This window comes from Pleurodeles waltl, chromosome 3_1, assembly GCF_031143425.1.
Source record: "Pleurodeles waltl isolate 20211129_DDA chromosome 3_1, aPleWal1.hap1.20221129, whole genome shotgun sequence".
Taxonomy (NCBI): domain Eukaryota; kingdom Metazoa; phylum Chordata; class Amphibia; order Caudata; family Salamandridae; genus Pleurodeles; species Pleurodeles waltl.
In genome coordinates this window covers 1605072745-1605089563 of record NC_090440.1, presented here as the reverse complement: position 1 = coordinate 1605089563, position 16819 = coordinate 1605072745, and the positions used below count along the sequence as shown (strand labels likewise).

Here is a 16819-nt window from a genome sequence, read left to right as displayed (position 1 = left end):
AAGACCGTCTTGTTCGACGCAGCTTATCTGGATCCTGCTGTTTTTTATTTAAGGGTAAGAGACCATGAACATTCTTCACTTTTCAGAGAAAGTATGCATGCCTAATGGAGTAGGGCTGCCTGTCACGGCTGCTGGACTTTGCCTTCTACTTGGTTGGCCGGATGGAAACGAAATAACTGAAGGGAAGAGACTCTAGCACTTGGATACACTTGTTAGATATGTTTTGTTGCATCAGCATTTATTTTGGCACTGCATACGTAAACATACCTGGACATATGCAAATGTTGCATGACTCACAATGGACTGAATAGAGTTCAAGCGGGAAATACAAGAAAAAGAAACGATAAATCAATAACTCACATAAAAGTGAAAGCACGTGACTTGTGCTGTCTCATGGGAAGGAAAAGGTCGTTAAAGTGGTTGAGACTTTGCCGCTTCCCGGGGGAAACTGAACATTCTTCTTTATAATTTTGCATCTAAAAACTATTCATTTGGAAAGCTCAAAGTTGTGGATTTTTTGTATTTTTAAAGGCTATATTGATGGCAATCATGATCGATTTTAACAAAATATGATGCCGGTCCAGCTATGAGGATATCGCTCAGTGACTTATTTAAAAGGTATTTTTACCAGGCAAAGCATAAAACATATGCGTCGCTGTAAAATATGTATCTTGTGATATAGGTCAGTACTAATCTTTCACTTCGCGGCTACTTTTATTCATCGCTTGCTCCTTTTTGGAATGTTTTCCTAAGTCGACTAATAGTGTTCTTCATATATAGCTAACGAAGACACGAATGTGCTGTTGGAATCTACTCAGTAACACGTATGTGGTATGTTTCTTATGTTCTGGCTTTTCAGTCTCGCCGTGAGCTCTTTGCGAGCTGATCGCCGATAGTTACCATTTTTTACAGTGTTTGCTATAGCGGGGACTAAGCCTCAAGGGAGTCGAGGAGCTGTGCAGAACTGAAAGTGACAGAACTGGATGTTACAGAAACAAAGAACCTTTGCTGCACATGATAGTTAAAGAGTGAGAGAAAGTTGAAACATGACTTGGAAGGCACCATCGAACAGTTAACAGAAAATCCAGCATGTCATCCGGGGCATGTCAGAGGCTTTTGCAGGGTCCAAAACTCAATACCGGAATCATATAGCAAGACACCTGCTTTGCAAGATTAAAAAAAAAAAAAACTTCCTACTGGGAGAGAGAAAAATCAACATGGTAACTCAGTGGCCCAGCTTGGTCAGTAATATGGGTTAGGGGGGGTGCAGGGGGGGACATTCTGATTTCCCAACAATCACGCTGGCACATAGGGGCTGATTACAATTTTGGAGGAGGTGTTAATCCGTCCCAAAAGTGACGGATATACCACCAGACGTATTACGAGTCCATTATATCCTATGGAACTCGTAATACGGCTGGTGGTATATCCGTCACTTTACCGTCCCTTTTGGGACGGATTAACACCTCCTCCAAAGTTGTAATCAGGCCCATAATGTTAGAATACATTATATGACAAGAAGGGAGCACAGGAGGGGTTTAGGGACAGCGTAAAGGGAGAGGAATGCAGATTGGTAGGGATACTAGGTGAGAGAAAACCCATTATTTTGTGAAATAACCTGCATTTTTGAAGTATTCCCGCACACAGTGTGTGTGTGAGAGAGAGAGAGTGTGTGTGCGTTTTTGTTTGTCTGTGTAAAATTCCTGGTGAAATCCGACAGACACATCACCATACCCAACTAAAAGCCCCTGTACCCAACTATTTTTCAAAAGATAAATTTGTTAGGTGGGTGTAACACCCCACACACACCCCGGAAGCTAAGCCCCTGACTCTAGCACTTGTCGCCATTTAGTGGTATTAGCCGTGTTAGCAATAATGACGTGAAACTAGTTTAGGACCTGGAGAATAATGGCCCCTCTCTTCCGATGGCCAAGCTTAAAATATAAAATTCAGTAGTTTGTAGTGATGTGACCACATACCTAGAGACTGATTTCTCCTGCCTCTTGCGTTTGTAAAATTGTCTTCGTTTAGGGTAAAAGAGGTAATCGGGAGAGATGAGGTGCTTACGGAGTAGATCCAGTTTGTAGATTACTTGATAAAGGCTTCCCCCCCAAGTGCATCAATTAACGTATAATTTAAGTAACTGATACATTACTGTTCGATCTATGTTTAGTTTGAACTCATTTTTTCCTTTATAGGCTGGCTGCGTTCACTCATGAAAACGAAAGTGTTTCACATAGAAACCATATATTGTCCGTATATCCTCAGTGCAAATTGTAGTGCACAAATGTACTTAGTGTGCAACTTCCATATTTAAAACGCAGGCCTACTTGTTAATGGGTTGACCCGTTTTGACGCTGATTTTTATTCATTTATTTTTCATTTATTTAACCGGTAGCAACTATTGTTGTTTGAATCAGAAAGGTTATACATTAGGACAAGTTTTTGTTTCAGTACATAGAACTGTAGTTGAATTGCATGAAAGTGAAAAAGAAGCCCTGGAAAAGGCAATAGTTTTTCGCCCTTCTTATGTGGGAACAGAGCTATTTGCTTTGCCAATGGGTATTTGTTTGTCATATTTTATAATAAAAAAAAAAAATCAGATATTGCTGCCCATCCGTAGGGGTAAATGCAAACACGAGTAGCCATAATGGAATGTTTTTGTTCATGAAGTATATATAGCAAACCATTCCAAGATGGCTAGCAACGTGCATGCACGCATGCAAATGTACTGCTTGCCATGTTTGTGTGATACTGTTTCAAAGTATACCAAAAAAAGACAAAGAAGGCAGCTTATTCATACCAATGTGTAGTGATGCACTTTAGCCTTATTGTAATAATTTTTCTAAACTTAATTATTCATTTTCTGTCACAAGATGTCAGATGGCCATTTTAGAACTGTAAGTTAAGTATGCACTGGAATGCCCACAAACAAAAGCAAGTGGCGTGGTAACAGTGTGCAGCCTGCGAAAAATAATTAAAATGTGTATATTGTGAAGTTAATTACCTCCTGAAGTGACGGTGATGAAAGGTTCCAACCACATGGAGTGGTTGAAAAGAATGCCTGGGTGTCTTGAAGGCGTGTCAGAAGTAAGTTTGCTTGTAGTAAGATCATTAGGTTTTGGAAGTAGACCTCTATAGCATTTTCTCGGACTTTGGATAGTGTTACCAGTGATTGTTGGTAGGCATGTCCATTTTTTTCTTTTATTCTTGCACCATTTCTGGAGTGTACACATTCGTGTTTTGGAGGAAGCAGTGTGTAATTTAGTCCATGATTGTGGAGAATATGTGAAGAACATGCCCATAGGATAGTGAGAGTTGTAAGCGTTTGTAGGTCTGATTGAATTTTGTGAATAATATATTTTATTGTAAGGAGATAATGTCACTGTGCATTTGTAGAGCTCGGAGTGAGTCAGGCAACTGTTTTCTTTTGGAAAATGGACAAGGGAGAGGTGTGGGTGGAGGGGTTAGAGAGGATGGTAAATGATACATCATTGATGACATGATCAAAAGCAGAGGGGTTATGGTAGGTAGAGGGTGTGAGATTGTTCCGATCAGTGTAGGCTTTAATGGTTTGGCCTTGTGAATGGGTGCTCTTTGTCATTAAGCAGTGAGTGATTAAAGATGATCTAGGGTCCAAGTTAAAAGTCTCCCACGATCACAAGTGAGTACACCACTGCCATAGATACAAGGACATTAATAAGGTTTTTAAAGAAGAAACCTACAGCGCCTCGAGGACAGTCAAGGATTGGAATGTTGACCTTGAAGCAGGCAATTATTGTTAAACAGTACTTAAAGTCGGATGATGGAGTGGCACATGGATGGACAAGGGCAGTTATGAGAGAATGTTTTGAAGAGGAACACCTTCTCCACCACATTTGTGAGCTTGCCTTGAAGTGTGGAGGAAGAGGCACGTTAAGTACAGAGAGCTGCAGTCTTTCAGATCAAGCCATGTTTCAGTGATGGCTGTGAAGTATGGGAGGCAGGAATTACAATACTTAATGATGTTGAAAGTCTTGTTGCAAATCAGTGGGGCATCACACACAAACACAGCATGTTTGTCTACCTTGATGCCTTTTTAATGTTTAATCCAAAAGATGGTATATGAGGTGGCTAGTGATGAGCCCAGTGTACAGTGGCAAGCCAATAACTTTATGGCCTATGTGGAAAGATTGTTATGATGTATGAATTGAAAAGTGCTTGTAATGAGGCCTAAGGTTTTGCTGATTGAAGGAATAAGGATGGATAGAGTGAGTGGTGTCAGCATCATGCACTGAGTTTGCATACTGTAAAAAACTTTGTCTTATTATTTTGCCCTTGCAGTGGTTCAGGGGTCAGTGTAATGAGAAGAAACGTGAAAAATAAAAAAGTCAGCAGTAAAATTTCAGTGTGAAGCAAAAACACAACCTGAGTCATAGTCACCATGTGGAGAAAAACAACATTTGCTCTACAGTGCTGTTAATGTTGTTGGTCAGTCTTCATTAATAACTGATGTTGTTCCGGAAAAGGCAAAGATTCCTCCTTATTAAACCAAGGTAGACGGGCTGAGTAATCTGGTAATCTTCCCCTACTCACCCTCTGCCACTGGTGTCATCAGAATGCATCCTTCCTCCCCAAAGAATTACATTCAGGTGAGAGGAGGTTTCCCGAATGCCAGACATGTTTGCCTGTGTGTGTGTATGTGTGTGTGTGTGGGGGGGGGGGCATCTTGGCAACCTACTTCATATGTTAATTTCACATTCATGGACATTCTAAAATTAAAAAGAAAAGGTCTTAACTAGGTCAGGCAGAAGAGGGGAGCAAATATTTTTCCACTGTCCAACTTCTTCTTTAAAGGCTTAACCCAGCAATACTTACTTTGGTCTGATGTCTGTGGTTCTCATTTCTAGACAAGTAAACTCGAATATTTATTTTACCCTCTTAATGCATTTTTTAATAATAGGGTACAGCCTTTTAGGGAAGAATCCTTCAAATTAAACAGTCCAAATATCCTGCAATTCTTAATGGTTTTTGTTTTAAGACTCTTTCGAAAACATTCATATTTCAGTACAATATTTAAGCATGTTGCAAATAACACAAATGTCCCATGTTACTTATCTTTGTTTTGGCCTAAGCGTTGTGGTCAGAATCAAAAGGAGTGATTCTTGAATTACATTTAGTGATATAGGAGATCGTATTTTTTGTGAGGAGTACATTTTCTATGGACACTAGAAAAAAAATAAGCACATATTTTTTGAGTAAGTAATGTCAATAAAGTAGTCAGGTCATTTCCGCCAAATGTTTGCAAGTAGCATACAACACACACACTGCCATCGGCCGCTTCAGCTCTGTTATATTTTCAATTCTTAAAAAAGTACAATACGAGGAATTAGAGAGAGAGGGAGAGTGCTTTGGATCAGTACCCTTCACTCTTTGGCTTTCATGCTCTTTTACCTTTTCTTGGATTAGCTTTCTATCGTGGTAGTGGCATTTTGGTTACATGTCGAATTTTAGTGCCCTTTTTTATTTAGGAAGTGCTTGCAGTTTGGATGCCTTATCCTGTCGTAAAGGCACAGTGCTAATAACTGCTTGTGCACTATCATATGTCCCATTTCGTGGTTATAATAGCATGTTGGGTTTATGGCTTATTTTGTCCAGAAAGTAAAGAAGGCTGTGCTGATTGGCTTTCTTAACGATGCAACAAAAATATTGTCCCTTCGTAAAAAGTATCTACTATATAATATTTTGCTGTGCATGCACTTTAAATGTCGCACTTACAAAGCAAACTTCATCTTCACGTCTTATTTGGGGGTGCGGTTTAGCTCCGCTAATGATTAAGTGCACATTCACAACTATCACCTACAGCAGACCTTGGTATCATGTCATCTGTGCAGATTTAAGTACAACGATCAGCAGTGATTGGCAGATCTATGCATGCTGTGCTGTTTGTACTGATGTATAAGTGGCTATGAACGCTCTTTTCTGGTAGAAATCAAGCACATGGCTAATTGGATAGAATGTTGGCATCCTCGGGAGCATTTCATTGGGATTTGTCTTCTGTGTGGTAGGCCTGATGTGTGGGTATAGTTTTTAAGATTTCAGTAGACCTGGGTTTACTGTTGGCTATGTGTTTGCGTAAAGAAAGAATTGTCAGCCTCTTGGCTCTGAAAGTAACAAAATGTATCTTTACTCACATTTTATGTCTCTACCCTTAAAATAAAGCTTTCGGCAATATAGTGATGAAAGACACGAGACACCTCCAGGGTTAGACATTCCCCGACCTGCCTTGGGGACGATATTAAATAATACACTCAGAGAAAGGCCCTGTCAGTAACGAAAAAAGTTTTGGAGAACCTGTATTTCTTTAAGGGACCCAAAGGCGTATCTCAATACACATCGAAAGGACAAAACATGGAGAAGAAAAACACAACTCAGGGACGGACGTTACTACACTGAGAATGTATTATGTCCAACGTACATGAGACAATCTATGAACATACCAATGAAGGTTGCTCCAACATGTGCAGAAGTGTGACTTATGTGCTTGTGCATAGTGACGTGAAGGATTAAAGTAACTAAACATAAAAATACATAAAATTTGAAACGCAGTGCATAAGCTGCTTGGCTGTCTGTCAGTTCAGTTCAGTTTAGTTCTTTAACCAATTCACATAGGGCTACTAGGAGGATTCCTTAGAAGTCCCAAGGAGGAGTCTGAGTTTTTGTCCTGACAACTAAAGAGCGTTGACGTTTCAGCCCTTTGTATAGGAAGTGAATTAATTAAAACCATCAGGCAGGGTCTTCATCAGGACATGGGGGTATGTGCAACCTGTGTGGTAAGGAAGGATCGATTAAAAAACAGGCCTAGCATATGTTTAAAACAGTGTGCTTAAATTCATGCAAAGGTTTACCTTACGTTGCATTAAGCAGCGTCTTCTGAGGAGGAATTTACGGATGTGCTAGGACTGCAAGGCTGCTCGCACTGTCAGTATCTGCATGTAAGATAAGGTGCCTCAGTATTCAATTCATAATGCAGCGTCAAATGACAAACAACAGGGAAGGAGTGAGGATAAATTAATCAACTCCTCTTTGTGCATCCAGCTCCGGTTGTCCAATAAGTGGTGAGAGACCTTCGAACAATGGGGCTGGTAAACTGTACTAAAGGAGACAAAACCACAGTTTAGAATATGAATAATGGGGCTATATTAGGCTGGGTGCCTAAAATAATATGGAGGTTTAGGAAGGGTATGAAAAGGCAAGCCTTTTAGTTTTCACTGCAAACCAAACAATCCTGTAAACATAAGGACAGTCTGACCCCCAAACCACACCTAGCAGTTTTAGGCTAGTATTATTGACTTTGGAAGAAGTTGGGAGTAGAGATATACACTGTGACAGTGGTCCCCAACCTGTGGTCCAGGGACCGCTGTGGGTCCGCAAAGCCTTCTGACGGGGATCCACAACTACTTAGAAAATTAAATAATATTAACAGATTAGGTCCCCAGCTTTCAGTAATGACTTAGTGAGGGGAGGGTCCAATAATGATTTAATTGGGGCTTCCCGGGTTACAGTAATAATAAAGTGGGGGTCCACAGAAGTCAAAATATTGGGAACCATTGGCCTATGATATAGCAAGTAGAGGAAAAGAGTTTTTGGTTTTGGATTCATTGGAGTGTGCTATTGGAATTTACAACCAAAGACACTCAGTCGCTCATATGTCCAAAACCATTAAGGGTGATGCAGTTCCTTCCAAGGGATACATCTCAGGATGGAGGAGTAAATCTTTGGTCCCCATGAATACGGACTTGAATCTGTTCCAGACAAAAATACATTAAATAAGTTACATGCACTAGTGTTTTATGGTGGGTCCTGGGAAACCAAGAGAGGAAGGGAAACAAGAGGGCAATGAAGGGTATGTTATATGCTTAAATTGAGAAATGAAAAATATTGAAACCTGAAACACTGGTTGTAGGATTTTAACCTCCTCAACCCACAAGCAACAGCCACAATCCTTGCAGGGTGAAATAGAAAGTCACTAAATTAATGTGTTCTTTAACCCTCCGGTAGCTTGGCACAAATGGAGTTAGACTTAACTTAAAGGCAGTGTGTAAAGTTATGATGTCCCAAACAGTAATAAAGTAAAAAGACAACACAAGAAAAGTCCCACACCAGTTTAGAAAAATAGAGTAGAATTTAATAAATAATTTGACCCCAAAACGGCAGTAGAACTGCATATTTGCAATTTCAAAGATTTAAGGTAAGTATATCACCTAAAGGCACAAAGCGCCACTCAAGGTTATCTGATCGTGCGATACAGGTGAATGTCACAAGTTCGGGCCAATCATGATGGAGTGCAAACCGGATACAGGGGCCAGGTTAGCCCTGCTGAAAAAGTTACCTTTTTAAAGTATGGCTCAAAGAGTCCAGCTCATGGTGGGGGAGGCTGCGATGAGCAGGGAGCGTATTGTGGATGGTAGTTGCTGTAGCATGAAGAGCTGGCCTGGCATCAAGGTCAGTTATTGATGTAGTGTGTAGATCCTGTCGGGTGTCATTGACAATTGTTGCTGGAGCCCTGCATTAGCTGCCACCGCAGGCTGTCAATGTCGAAGCGCAAAGTGCAGATTTTACGTTGCTGGTCATCACTGGTGGTTACTGTAACGCAAAGAGACTTATTGAACAGAGCTTCTTGTTGCTGGTGGGCAGTGCAGCAGGTTAGCTGGGCTGTTGCAGAGATGCCTCTGGAACTTATTCTCTTCCTGTAGCTCCAAGCTAACTAGGCCTTGGAATCACACAGGTAGCCTGGGATGAAGGGAGCAGATCCAGTCTTCATTTTCAGACAGCTAGAGAGTTCTCTGGCAGCACAGCAGTCCTTCTTCATACAAATGCACAACCGGCCATGTTTGAATGATACTGCTTCAAAGTACCAGAAAAATAATTCACAGATGGCAGCTAGTGCATGCCAATGTGTTCTCATGCACTTTGGCCATTTTGCATTTATTTTATGATATACTTGATTATTAATATACCACCACAAGATGTCAGATGGCTGTTTTAGAACTGTAAATTAAGTAAACACTGGAATGTCCACAAACGGAAGCAAGTGGCCTGCAAGTAGAGTGCAGCCTGTGAAAATTAATTTAAAAGGAGGGAAGGAAGATATTTAAGTATATTTAGAATTTTTAAGGTCCACAGGCCCTGGAGGGTACAGAAGAGTGGGGCTGAGGGTCCCATTTTATACCTTCTACCAGCTTTGAAGTGGAAGAAACTTTTGGAACTTTCCTCCCACATAAGTGTCAGACATTTCATGCCTCCTTGCCCTCTTCTATCTGCAGTCACAATAGGCTGCTATGAACTTTTGTGTGTGAGTTGAGGCTGCTCTTTAGAAAAGCAAATGGGGCTGCGTCCAGCTCCACCCCCTATCCTGCCTTGGATGCTCTTGTGTAGCTGCCTGTGAGGAATACAGAAAGGCTCTTTGCCAATTACACCTAGTCATGTGATTCAGGAAACAGTCTGCGGGCACCAAATGCTTAGAACAAGAAAATTCCAACTTTCTAAAAGTGGAATTTACAGAGTTGTGACTTAACATCTGCCTTTAACATTCAGAAGGACTTTAAATTATAATTCCTTAGACGCCAAATATGACATCTCCATCCGCTTCCAAACAGAAGTTATCACATATTAAATGTAATAAGGTAACCTAATGTTATCCTATAGGAGAGGTAGTCCTCACAGTAGTGAAAATCAAAATGGTGAGGTTTTCACTACCAGGACATGTACAGCTTAAAGATACATGTTCAATTTTTTTAAACACAATGCACTCTGCTTATGGGATGTTAAGAAACTAACTTAGTGGTGATGTATATGTATTTAATGGGACAAGATGGCCACAGCACACAGAATGTAATGTCCTACAGTATAGCAAGAATAGATATTCCTGATGTTGTGTTGCAGGTTGGAGGAAGTATGAAGTTGAAAAAAGTCTCAAGTCTTGTTTGTAGATGGTGTCTTTATTTGTAGGTGTTAGAGATCATTGTGTCATCATTGAGATACAGCCAACACGTGTTTCGTCACACAGGTGACTTCATCAAGGCTGGGCCGTCCGGCCAGTGTAGGTAGGTAGTGATGGTAAGTAGCGAAGGTGCCCTATGATCAGTTGAGTGGGCTTGAGAAAGTAAAAATTATCTTTTTAGAGTAGTAGACCTGTGAGTAGTATGGCTGCCCAAGCAGCAGCAGGTGCGTAAGGTAAAGAACACGTTTGGTAAAACAGGTATAGAAGGCCCTGATACACCTGTAGTCAAAACCTGGAAAGCAGAGTAGCGAAGCGCCGCACGCAGTCTCAAGAGCGTGTAATGGTCTATATATGTATATGTATTTAAAAGGTTTATTTTACCAAGTTAAATTGGCAGTTTAAAACTGCACAAGCAGGCTGCAAGGGCGGCCCTGAGACATGTTTTTAAAGGGCTATGTAAGCAGGTGGCACAATAATTCCTGCAGGCCCACTAGTATCATTTAATTTACCAGTCTTGGATATATGGTATAACAGTTTGATAGCGACTTACAAGTTAATTAAATATGCCAATCAGGTGTAAGCCAATTTTACCATGTTTTAAAAGAGAAAACACAAGCACTTTAGCACTGATTAGCAGTGATAAAGTAAAGACAACCATATTTTGTATCTGTTGAAGCGTTACAGTAGCTGAGATTTGAGGTTCAGAGTATACCTTCTAATAATATCTGAATGCTTTCAAACTAGGCACAGAGGGACCATGATGAATTGTAAATATACATTTATATTCAAAGGTACTCCAGATAAGAAAAAAGCCATCTTGCAGCCAATAATTCATCTGTTTTAATAGATGCAGTTAGGTATAACAGACTGACGGGTTTCAGGAGCCAAAAGGCATTGGTCTGTCATACCCATATGCACCTAGTAATCCACTGATGAATAAAAGGTTGTTTTAATTCAGGGTACAAAACACAGAAAATACTTAAAATTCACCAATTATAGAATGCAATGAGCAACACACGCGATAACGCGCTCCTCACAATTTTTTTCTTTTTTGTAGGCAGTCTTTTTAGGTTTCGCCTGCACAGCTCGTGCAAAATCTGTTGTAAACAAAACAAAAAATCAAAACAGGTATAGAGCCCATTACTTACCATAGGTTGGCTCGGACGTCACTCTCACTTCCTTGCTTCCTATTGCTCAGAACATTCTCCTCACCTCTTCCTTCTCCTGAGGCTTTCTTTGTGTGTGCCTTCAGGGGAGCATTAACAAGTAGAGCTCCTTGTCCATGACCAGTGTTCTTCAACTGTCCGGAGGCTCCTGCAGCTGCTCTTTATTTTTTTCCTTTTTACATGCACTCTTACAGAGTTCCTGTGTCTTTAGTCCCTCTGCATCGCCGCCCTCCTCCTGCTGCCTGTTGTTTGTTCCCCACACCTGGCTTCCTCCTGCTGTCCATTGTTTGGCCAACGTCTCCCGCTGTGTGTTTGTTTCCCACCCCGCCCTCTTCCCTCAATTTACTTGTTCCCTTAACCCCCAAGCTGTTTTTACACATATTGCACAGGCTGCTGTGTAAAATGGCCGTATCATAGGGCTTTTTTTCTTAATTACATTTGACAAAGCCAAAGGATCTTGCATCAGCTTTACTAATGCTTGTTTTCCTTTGCCATTGACAAATGTGTGTACAGAGCATTACAGGCAAATTAGGTAAGGTGCGCTTTACCTAGTGTAACTAGTGAATGTCAGAGTTTTTTCAGGTCTGTCCTTGCTGAACTACAAGTAATCTTTCTGTTTTTTTGTGGATTTCTCAGTATTTCTTTACTTACTGCATCCACCTGACCGGTACCTGTACTGCATTGCACATAGTCTCTATGCTCAACCCACACGGATGGACAGGAACTACCTTCAGCCACAAGCTGTGAATCCTTCCATAGCCTTCGTCCAAACTTAGCCTTGATAGTTTTACCTAATTTTATATTATAATTTGCAGCAAAAATCGAGATTTTGGTCAACGCTGTGATTTTAACACAGTGGAAAAAAATCCACAGCCAAAGGGAGGCAGCATCAGAGGTGCCCAACCCCAGATTAGTGCTACAACCGATTGATAAACATTGATAATGGAGGTAACAAACCAGGAATAATAATTAATTTTTGCCAGAGAAATTGCAATTTAAAAAATAGCCATCATGGGGATGCCATTTTATATTCATCAACAGGAAACGCTTTCTCATGTTCACAATTTTCAGAAACACTATGAATGTTAAGATAGTGATTTCAATATAAAGCAAAAGCGATTTTTTTTTTTTATCCCCTTCATCTTGTCTTGAACAATTCAAATGTGATTAACAGAAATCCCTATATTTAATTTGTGAATTCAGTCAACAGTATGTACAGAAGTGTCATATTAAGGCAGCTAAGCACATTTTATGTCCCACCTACAGTTTGCTTTTAGCTCTCTCTTTAAAAAAAAAAAAAAAACACTGTGGACGTGCCAGAACTTGCAGTCAGCTTTAGGAGAGTCCATTTCTTACCTTTGAGTGGCTTTCTCATCAGTATAATTTGCTTGCTTCTTATTCAATGGCTTCACTTCCTGTTCTTGCGTCTGTTCCTTCCTGGAACTTTCCTTTTTTACCATCCTTTTAATTTGCTGACTGTTTTTCTTTACCGCTCACATACAAGGAACTTTCTTATTTCTTTTCATTTCAGTGCCCATGAGAGTGCAGGTGTTTTCCTTCTCCATTTCTCATTTTCTGCTTCGCCCACAATTACCTGCCTGCTCCCACATACACTTCATATTGTTACAAACCCTTCTCTTCTTCTTCTATGATAGGCTTTACTTGCCTATCTCCTATTGCCATTTTTGTTTTAATTTGTTTCACCCATCTTCTCAAGCATCTTCGTTTTCCCCCACCCACTCCGTTGCCACCCACATTAATTTCTCCCCCATCATTGCTCGCTCACCCCTCTTGTTGCAGTTCTATATGCATGCACAATGACGCAGATGCACAATGACGCTCATATTGTCATATTGCTGGGTTGCCATAGCATCATGATGCGTATGGGCGAACACATGTCATTGCACTTTTTTCTTTCTTGTTGTGTGTTGATGCTGCGTCACATTGATGAAACATATTACCAAAGCAACTAGGTCAAAGGGCTTTGTCATTTTTTATTCTAATTCTGGTAGCCCCAAAACGACTAGTGGACAGAGTACACAAAGACCAACGAAAGGCACTTTCTGAGCAAAGTACTGTATTATCGAAATTTGGGTGGAAATCTGTGTAGTAGTGTTTGCCGTAGAGATAAGGAAAATTTAATGTGGAAGCTAACATGAAAAAACTCTCTTAGCCCCCCCCGCACTCCTCCCCCACCACCACCTCCTTTTAAACTTGTTACACCATACACAGAACTGCTGAGAAATTGGCATTCTAGACTTAGGTTGCATATACTAAACGAGTGCCTAATTTTGTGCAGATCCATTTACAGGATCCAGAGTTATTGCCAAACACAGTTTTTCAGTTGAAATTGTTGTTGAATCGTAAGTACACAATGACGACCACTACTGTTTTATAACTATTCTCTATAAATATGTTTATATATTAATATGATTTCTAGAATGTATGCTTTCTATCATTGCTTGTCAGGTGCGTAAAAATAGGTAGTAAGAACCTTATATTTTAATTTTAATCAGCAATTTAATTTGGCATAGGTGACCATGAGCCATACATATTCCACCTGTGGTTGAACACCCAAGCACTAAATGGTGGAAAGTGCACAACATGTGAAACTAGAATAGCCTCAAGCTCAAACCTGTCGGTTACAGGTGAGTAACTTTTTTCTTATTCTTTGTGTAGGAAAATGAATTAGTCGTTAGTGGAGGTATGCACCTTCAGCTAGTAATAATACCACAATCAGCAATAAGGTTCAGTCAATTCTCAAATTCATTCTTCCTCACCTTTGGGTAGCTTTGTAACAAGTCATGCTTAGCTTAGGACACAGATAAGTGTAAAGCATTTAATAGCACCAAAACAGTAATGAATTAAAAGACACAAAACAATAGAAATCCAACGCCAATTTCTAAATTTAGAGAACATTTTGTATTTTTAAAATGACACCAGAATGAAAAAAACCAATGTAGGGAGCCAGAGATATAAGTTTTTAAAGATAAAATTTCAAAATGTGCATTCTAGCACCGAAAAGCATTAAGCGCCATTTGCAGCTGTCTGGTTGTGCTGGACCAGGGCAAAGCCAAGGTTTTAAGCCGACCACGATGGAGCACGGGTTGGATAGGGTGAGCGCTAAGTCCCTGTCAAAAGTTCACCTTTGGACTGAAGGCCTGATTTAGATATTGGCAGAGGGGTTACTCTGTCATAGCGGCGACTGATATACACTCTGCTGAAATCTAAATCCCTTAGGACATAATGGGATTTAGATTTCAGTGGATGGGTTATCCAGCACCGTTAGCCTTTTACTTGGAGCTTCTCTCTCGACGTTGAGTCCTTGGGTTCCTCAAATCCAGAGTTCAATTTGATGATGGCGGCCTGCTGCAGTGCATTGCCTCATGAGACCCTGGAAATTCGTTGTCCTTGGAGTAGATGGCAAGGAGCTCCGTGCTTTCTGTGGGACAAACCAGCATGTTCAATTAAATTCGCAGTTCGACGATGGCGGCTTGATTCTTGATGTCGAGCTGGTCTCCTCCTGGAGCTTTTCAGCAAAACTTTGTAGAAAGTTTCCAGACTTTCAGATCTTCTTGTTTCTGAGTTCCTTTGGGGAAAATACACGTCCAGTAGCGCCAGCCAGGAGTTCTGAGACTCTGGGTTGCCTCTTGGTGGCTAGAACTCAGTTTCCCACATGTACTTTCACAGACCAGGAAAAATCCAGTTACCACTGGTCAACTGGGGTGATCCTCTCTTTGGTCTTGCAGGTGACTTCTTCCAGCTCTGTGTTACCTGTTGCTGATCAGGGAGTCTACTTTTTTCCCTTTGAGTCAGACACAGTCCTTTCTTTGTGGAGCTTTGAGAGTGCAGGAGGTGCAGACCAAGGGTCCAGCTAGGCATTATTTTTCCTTCTGATGTTTCAGGCAGTGACCTGAGGAGCTCATGCAGCTTGCCTATATGTATTCTCCATTCTAGGCTGGCAAAGTGGTTGGTGCACCCCAACCAGTGGGGGTAAGCTTACCTTCCTCTGCTATGACCATTTCCTAAAAAGTGTGGCATATTTTTCACCCAAAATGCACTGTTTTTGACAAAAATCAAAATGGAGGAATTTTCTTCTTGGAGAGTGTGTCTGTTTAACCCAACCCAGAGCTGTGGCTAACATCTGGCTTCTTTCTACTTCCAGCCCCTCTCGTAATTTAATTAGGAAGGGGAGGGTCCTATCTGGCTGGTGGTTCCAGGACATGGGGCTGGCCTGGGTCCTGTGATAACTGCTTTTCTGCCTTTGAAGTCCAGCTTATCTTCCTGGCTGGCTTCAAATCCCTTGCTTCCCCAGAAAGCAAATCTCCTCCCACCAAATGGTTTTATTGTTTCAGCCCAGGCCTCTTCACACCTTCTCCTGTAGTAGATTGGTTTCAGACTGTTAAAGGCTGACCAATCAGAAGACGCTGTTACATGGCTACTTTAGATAACTTGAGGATAGTAAGTTCTAAAACTACTTTCCTGTGGTAGCTATAATAAATTTGACCTTGGAAAGATGTTAGTTTTATTGTAACCATTATTTTTTGATGCTTTGAATAATATTGCTAGTTCGCTCCAATTAAACACTAGATTTTGTTAAGTTTAATAAATTCTTCCCATGTTAGCCTATGGAGCTAGCAGCACTATATTAGGGTACAATTAGTTTGGCTATTTTTCCTTTCCAGGGTATATAAAACACATTTATATTGTCCCTGTTTAGTTAACAAGACACCATACCTATGGGGCACCTAGGACAGTCCTTAAGGGTGACTTATACATTACTGTAAGTTATAAAAAAGTAGTTCTGTACTTTAGACACAGTTTTGTTTTAAAACCAGCCTGCAAGCATGCCTGGCTTCAAAATGACACCACACTCCACATCAGTGCACACGTACGTTTATTAAGTCCACAGAGTACTCTAAACATACATGCCCTGCCATATGCTATACCAGTTACCATATACCTTTAGAGAATAGAGCACTGGCCTGGTCAGTAACCATCTGCATCAGTCATAAAATGGGGGTGAACAGGGAAAAAAGGATGACTTCCTACACTTTGTAATATGAACTTTCTAATATGCAAGACCACACAGCTCTAGCCAGTTACTCATCCTGGTCCTTGGATTGGGCTTCAATCTGTAGAATATATCAATTAAATATATTGGTACTCAAAACGCACAAACTATATAATTCTCTAATGTTAATGTTGACAACAAATCATGTCAAATATATTTATTCCAATAATCAATTACACAAATCATGTTTGCTAATGTACTGACTTTTTTATACAAATTTTCCAGAAGAAGAACTAAAGGAAAAGCACCTCGACCGCCAGCTGATGTAAGATCTTCTGTAGGTTCTTCAACATTCGATTTGGAGTCGGCAATGATGGAGCAAAAGGAGAACCTTGATAGAGACATACAGTTAACAGTTGTTCTTCCCAATGATGTAACTACATCTACTTCTGTTAATGGCAGGTAAATTACCCTTTGCTTTTTGTGTTTTTTTCTGCTACAACTCAACACTTGTTTGGCTTTAGACTAACCCTTGTGCTATTCTTTAAATGATAACCCTTAAACGTTATTTGTAATTATTGGGATGAAACCAGCATTATTTGCATATTTTGGACCTATTCAGAACAAGCAGTGCATGTGGACCAGTGTGGGTTTTGT

At 40.5% G+C, this 16819-nt stretch overlaps 1 protein-coding gene across 5 annotated transcripts in view; it reads left to right on the top strand.

Annotated features, from left to right (window-relative positions):
• Positions 1-16819, top strand: part of COBLL1 (cordon-bleu WH2 repeat protein like 1) — a 483290-nt gene that overhangs the window by 323699 nt on the left and 142772 nt on the right. For all 5 annotated transcript variants that reach the window (XM_069225250.1, XM_069225248.1, XM_069225246.1 and 2 more), the window contains one exon: positions 16448-16624. In XM_069225250.1, the coding sequence (XP_069081351.1) occupies positions 16448-16624 (177 nt within the window). The remainder of the gene's footprint in view (positions 1-16447; positions 16625-16819) is intronic.